The sequence below is a fragment of the Oculina patagonica genome, unplaced genomic scaffold, assembly GCF_052425735.1.
Source record: "Oculina patagonica isolate OP01 unplaced genomic scaffold, crgOcupat unplaced265, whole genome shotgun sequence".
NCBI classification, from domain to species: domain Eukaryota; kingdom Metazoa; phylum Cnidaria; class Anthozoa; order Scleractinia; family Oculinidae; genus Oculina; species Oculina patagonica.
This window is the reverse complement of record NW_027558107.1, coordinates 1-7,039: the sequence shown is the minus strand read 5'-3', so window position 1 is coordinate 7,039 and position 7,039 is coordinate 1. Positions and strand designations below refer to the sequence as shown.

General features: G+C 40.2%; 1 protein-coding gene across 1 annotated transcript; it reads right to left on the bottom strand.

Moving 5' to 3' along the window:
- Positions 1-2,896, bottom strand: LOC144640345 (uncharacterized). Its single transcript, XM_078499516.1, has 3 exons — positions 2,520-2,896; positions 1,806-1,957; positions 1-1,339 (listed from the first exon to the last, which is right to left on the bottom strand). Exons 1-3 carry the CDS (start codon positions 2,739-2,741, stop codon positions 544-546), a joined length of 1,170 nt encoding a protein of 389 aa, XP_078355642.1. The 5' UTR covers positions 2,742-2,896; the 3' UTR covers positions 1-543.
- Between the last annotated feature and the right edge of the window lie 4,143 nt (positions 2,897-7,039).

The window sequence follows — 7,039 nt, the reverse complement described above, 5'->3', positions numbered from 1 at the left end:
CATTGTTTAAACACTTTTATTTGATTCAAACAGCCGTGACATGTGCCTCTAAAAAAGAATACAGTAATCCCCTTACAACAAAATAAACAATGGTATAAACGATCTTTTTTAAACGTTTTAAACTTTAAAATATTGTTTAATCAGCTTCGGCTTTTTCACTCTGGCGTTTACAGTCGAGGGAGCGGAATATCTTTTTTGATTGGCTGCGCCATAAAAGACCTTGAAACTCTTCACTTACTTTAACAAGGGCTAGCTAAAAAGAGGCATCATTCCCCCAATTGTAGAAGTATCATTTCAACTAGATTTATCACAAGTCAGTAATTTGCGCTTTTGCCCGAGTACCCCAAATGAATTAAGAAATAAAAATACCACAATCTACTCAAACTTTAAAAACATCAATGCAAGATTCAGATTTAGTGGAAACATTTAAGCATACGTAACAAATTAACCATTACATTGAAATAATTTTTGGACCATCTCAACTAAGTCAATCAATGCTTAAAAAGTAAAAACAAAAAAGAAAAACGAAATAACGAAAAACTCTTATGGCTCTCTCCGGGAATTCTGCCCTCTCTTCTTGAACCAATTCTTCCAGGCCTTTTTGAAGTTGGTCTTCATGGCCTGTCCACGCTTCATCCATTGCTTCATCTTGCGGTTTCGTCGTTCTGACATCATGTTTGATAACACCTCCTTCATAGGCGAGGTGTTCTCTTGTGTCTGGGTTTCCTCCATGGCGCCCTCGTCATCATCATCCTCTTCCTCCTGCTCATCATCATCATCATCATCAGCTTCCTCTTCCTCTGATGGGATGTCTACGAGGCCTCCTTCTCCTTCTACTGGCTCTTCGGGGAGTATTTCGCCTTCAGCTACCTCGTCCTCATCCTCCTCGTCCTCCTCCTCTTCTGATTCTTCAGGTGTCTGTTGCTCGTCATTCAATACTTCCTGATCCACATCAGACCAATTCTCGTTTCCATCGATGTCCTCCTCGGAATATTCCGTGGGCAGCACTTCGGTGGCGAACGTAGGGATCTCACTAGGCTCGGAAGTGTACGCAATTTCTTCGGTAGTGCTCGGGAATGTCAGCTCAGGTTCGTCAGTGAATGGTTCATCAGTAAAAGGCTCGGCAGTGGCTGGCTCGTCAGTAAACGGCTCCTCTGTAAAAGGCTCCTCAGTAAATGGTTCCTCTGTGGATGGCTCCTCTGTATATGGCTCCTCGATGTAAGTTGGCACTTCTGTTCCCTCCTCTGGTACTTCTTCCTCGCCTTCTTCTTCTATGGGCTCAAGTCCTCCTTGCTTTTTCAGCTGGCGCAGTTTCACTTTAAAAGCTTCTTTCAAAGCTCTGCGGAGAAGAAAAGATTTTGTTCCGATCAGTTTTGAACTGAAAAAAAAAAAGCTGTGCCAAGCGTGGGAAAACATGCAACCCGTGCTAAACGCGGGAAACATGCAACCCGTGCTAAACGCGGGAAAATGAAAACAAGCCAAGGAAGTCACGATTAGTTTAGTTTTTTTAGCTACTGACTGGGTAAAGAGACGATTAGTTAGAGCATGTTAACGGGGGCTGTCTTGATCAATTTGAACTACATACTCCATCCTTAACAATGTTTTGCTCCACGCCAAAAGGCTACCCTATTGTATTCAACAGTGCAAAAAGTGAGGGCGAAGGAGGAACTTTTTTCTCCAACTGGCTTGCATAAATATCGGCCGGAATAACCTTGAACGGAAATTCCGATCTTTAAAGAATGATGCATAAATTATGCATCTAAGTGACGCATAAATTATGCAGCAATGCCGTTCATTTCACTTACATGATCATGTCCTTCACCTTCGAGCGCATATTTTTCATCTCCTTCCAAGGCTTTTCGGGAACGTTGGCGCCCAGTTTCTCCTGGAGGGCGTCAATCTCCTGTTTAGCCTGCTCAAGTTGTTCCGCTGTCATGGTCTTATACTTCTGCCATTTCTGAAAGTGAGAAACACAGCTTGGTTACGTCTGTCGTTGCTAAGTTACTAGTTGCGCAACTCAGCTCGCAAATCGTAATCCAAATCTATGCATTATTGTTTCTTTTTGCTTATTATTTTAGACTATCGCGTCTTTGGCGTCTTTCTGCCTTAGATAACACCACTTTGAAGATTATTTTCGTATACCGAAATAAACGACACATATTTTGAAAGTATCCTAACTTTTTTTACACTTTCATGTTTGCGTGCCGGCGTTTAAATTTTCGCGCATCTTTGAAGATTCCCCAAATTAAACCCGCAAAATAAATCCACAGCAGGGAAAAAGTCCAGTTTTTATTTGTCTTTGTATGTGATACAGTGAATATGGCGAATATTTCCAAAACATTAGCCTGACTACTAGCCTCGATCGCAGCTGTTAATTGGGTCACGCAGTCTTGGGTCACGAAGCGTTGCATCACCTTGCATGACAACCAAAATTACGGCTGCAAAGGGTGCCATAAGACCAACAAGATTTTCGTATACTCTAAACGCTGAGAAGTAAAAGCGCATTATACTTTACTGACCTCCTCAGCTTTGTTGCGCCAGCTTCCCTTGTTCTCCTTCCACATTTTCTTGAATTCTTCTTTGTGCTCGCCAGCTCTCTGCTTCAGATCTTTCCACATTTCTTTCATCTGTTTCTTTCGTTCTTGCCATTCTTCCTGACGGTTGCCGGCCTTTTCTTTAATCTGCTGCCACATTTCTCTCATGCTTTCGGTTGGAATCGAGGTTGGAAGTTCTTCCAACATTTCTTTCTTCTGCTGCACGGTTTCTTGAATCTCATCGGCATGTTCTTTCGCTTTCTCGATTATTTGCTTTCCGGCTTCTCTGATTTTCTCCAAAGCTTCGTTGGTGTCAAAGGATGGGAACGAGAATCCACAAGCTGTTGGGAGAAGAATACAACAGTGGGATTGTTAGTTTGTTCGCTATTCTCTAATATGTTCTCTAATATGACCAGAGAATGATCGAATTGTAGTTTCTCCACACAAAATTTTAATTTTAAAATACACTGATAAGGCAGACAGGTGATGAGAAAAGAAAATTGATCATCTTAGGGGTATTGTAGAATCCCTGGGCTAACGAAGCATTGTAAGGGGGTCTGATAGGGCTTGAAACGGGAACAGGATACATCGATACATATCGGGGTATCTTTCACCAGGATGGAACAACACTTAATGACTGGTTCTGACAGTTGATTTTGTTTCACGAGAATTTTAATGTTTCCCGAGGAGGAGTCGGGAAACGAAATTTACTGGTTTCCCGAGGATCACAACGAAGACTTTTAAATGTCTTATTCTTATTAATTTTCGCGAGCACTTATTTTCGCGATTTCAAAATAATTGCGAAATTTTATACGCGCGAAAAAATTAAACACGCGAAAATTAATACAATGTTATATATCAAAAGTTAATAACAATTTCAAATGTTTGGATCTCCATCTTTTTACCCTTGAAAATATCTTTCCGTCTTATTTTCGACTGTAGCCTTTCTCTGATTACTGTTTTCTGGAGCTTGTAAATTGGCCAAACCCTCTTTAGTACAGTCACCAAAGTTTATCAGTTTGCACGTTCCTTGTAAATACATTGAACCAGACCTTTGTATATTTTCAGTAGTTCCTTAGTCGTTGACGACTGATCAATAAAACACTGACAAAATCGCGAAATTTGATACACTTTTGCTCTAATTTTTCTTGCAATCGCGAAAATTAATACTCGCGAAATTCGGCGGCCGACCCTTCGCGAAATTAAGTGCGCGCGAAAATTAGTAAGAAAAAGGTAGAGAACGGCAGTCGTTGGTCAACATTCGCGGGTAACAGTGCACTTTTACCTTCTATAAACGTAATAGATTTTGCATGCCCGCTCAGAGACTTTTGGCGGGAAACAGTTTTATTGTTAGATGTCATGCGACTTCGAAGTAGCCAATGACAGCGCGCGATAAGGGAAAAATGGGTCAGGGAGCGGGAAAAAGAGAGATTCCTGGGATCGAGGTTAAAGTCTGTTGCGAAAATCAATGGGATATAAAAAATTTTGAGTTTTAGCTAATCAGTTTAGCCGCTGAATTTGACAAGGTATCATGTTTGCAAAGCGAAACCCGACCACAAAGAGATCAAAGAGATACTGGTGTGTTTCTAAAATTATAAAATCAGCTATAATTATCTTTTCACATATCCCCGCATATGCGGCGCATATCACGTTATTTCACAATAATTTTGCTAGATGAAGTAGAACGTACGTTTGGCCAAAAATACAATTAATGGGCTTGTTATTAGTTTTTTCACGGGCTTTAAAAGCAATCGAATCATGTTTGCTCACCAAAGAAAATAATCTTCTTTTAAGAAACATTTCTGCGTTTGAATTTCCTCGATTCCTGCAGGCGCCCAGGGATTTCAATTTTGGATCATGGACTTTGTTCTCAACCTGTTTCTTGCATCAGTGTGCATGTGTGAGTTCAATGAGATAATTGGATTAATGACTTGCAACATAAGTGCCATAATCGAACTGGAGACTGCAAGATTTATCTATTTTGCAGTCTATAGAGAGAAACAACTGATAAACGCGAGAGAAGGCGCGCTCAGGCGTTTTTTCTGTTACGCGTTTTCCGCATTTCGATGGTGTCGTACTCTTATATGAGACGCGAAAAAATTTCGCTGACAATAATTTTGCGATCGATCGAGAACGTGCCAAACCTACACGAAAGATCCTACTTGAACTGGCTACAAATTTACAGGCTTCTCTATCCACAGCCCAGGGGGTACTCCGGGATCAAAGTGACGGGGATGATCGAATGGAGGCAAAACTCAGGACCCAAAAAAATCCCTAAGTCTCCCGACATTACCCAAAAAAATCCCTGGACCAAAAAAAAACGCCCAAAAAAATACCTAGTCAAATTACCCCTAAATTGCCAAGGCCGCGCCAAGGCACTTTAAAATACCCAAAAAAATCCCCTATTTAAATCAAGTCACCCAAAAAAATACCTGCCAAATTCTCCTACCCAAAAAAATCCCGGAATCGAAAATTTCGACCCCAAAAAAATCCTTCGCACATCCCCGTCACTTCGATCCCGGAGTACCCCCCCTGGGATCCACAGGCACAATAAAACGATGGCGAAGACAACTCGGGTTACTTTCGTCTAAAGTCCGAAATTGTCAGAAAGAATGAAAACAACATAATACGGTAATTGTTATTCGAAGGAAATAATCCAACTATTTATCTCGGCAGGGTATTAAGAGAAACTGTAGTAATGCTCAAAAGTACGTAAAATAAATAAAATCGCGTAGATAACTTATGCCCCCCTGCGCAGAGCTCTTTTGGACTCGCCACATATAAAAGTTGAACTTTATGCCTGCGTAGCCAACAGAAGAAATTCGATTCTCTCTTATCGCGCGTAGCTAATAAGACTTCCTGGAGTGCGGTATTTGACAACTGTATAGAATTTTTTCGAAATCTAGGCAGTAAAATAGCGTCCCAATATTAAAAGTAGGGAACTCCAAAATTCGAACATTAAAAAAAGTCCCGTCTTGTATAAATCGTGCAGCCGATTCCCAAATCTACGTCACAAACTTGACCCCAACGATAAAAGTGTATTACGTCAGTCAGAATTAGTCCGCCGCTTCTAAACAAAAATATGTCGATAGCGACGTTCTGATAAGCATATAGTATAAGCAACTTTTGATTGTGTTGCTCTCTCTTTTGCAATACAATGAATGTTGTTTTTGTGCTCTTTCACTTTGGTAGAATAAAACGGAAGGAAGTTTGGTCGGCTAGGAATGCTTCAGCGCCTCTTGCTTCATCGAGGCCTCCTCGTTCGCGGCTTAGCGCATAGCCAGTTGCTTCGTCTGAGCACGATTTCAAGATTTTGATGGCTTGTTTTAACAAAATGGTGCTTAGATACCGGAAATCGGGATTCGGTAAACAAATTACTAAGAAACAAAGAGGTGTGAGGGGGAGAATCTCTTTTGCCAACAATAACAAGACAGGAAAGTTGATAATTTCCATTTCAGTCTTACGTAGTAAGCGTGCTATTCCAAATCCCTGACAGTTTTGAAAAATTTAATATGCTTTTGTAATGCAATTTAAAAAGAGTAAACACCAGCATTTATGGATTGAATAAGCTCGAGCCCATGTATTTTAAGAGATTAAAATGTTACTGAATACCTTAAAAGTATCCATTTACTAATTGAGGTTTTGCGGGTTGCTTTTTCATACAAACTACGCAACTGTTAAGAGGGTGGTAAAGGGTATTTGCGTGATCCGTGATCGGCCCCTTTTTTTTCCCGTGAAATGTGAAATGGCTATTTTTTTTTTCGTGAAACGTGATTTCTATAGTAGCAGTAAACTGTGATTTTCCAAAATTATTTTTTGTGAAATGAGAAATAAATGTTTATTTCACTGTGAACCATGATTTTTATTAGGTTTTTTTGCTATTTTCAACATCTGTCATTACGTAATGAAGACAAAAATAATATTGCGTTACGTGAAAGGACAGTGGATCCTTCTGTTGACCATGTGGTGTGCTCTGGTGATCGATGAACTTGGTCAAACCTGCCTGGTCAGCCATCATGTCATCATTGTCACCATTTACACCATGGCGGAAACACGAGCTGAACAAGATCGACAAAATTGTTAGAAGCTTTCGAGGATCTACCCAACGTGACTGTCCTATAAATAATGATTTAATTTAAACGAAGGAGGCAAAAAAGTTTTGATTCATAAAGAGAAATCCTGTTTTTCGTTTTTCGCCACAGCCGACAGCGTTTGTGATGATGTTGTAGTAGAAAGATGGTGCTATTCATCATACACAAACCTCAGAGCTTGAATTGGTTTCCTTTTTGAAGTGCCCGGAACGCAAAGCGGCCAAATTATGAAAACTTCAATCAAGGTTTTGCCTTGGATGCAACTTTTCAAAATGTATCGGTATGTTACTTAGGTCAGAAATTTTTTTTTTCGTGAAGCGTGAAATACCATTATTATTTTTCGTGAATTGTGAAAGGGCCGATTTATTTTTTGTGAAACGTGATCTATACCCCCCTTTACCACCCTCTGTTAAT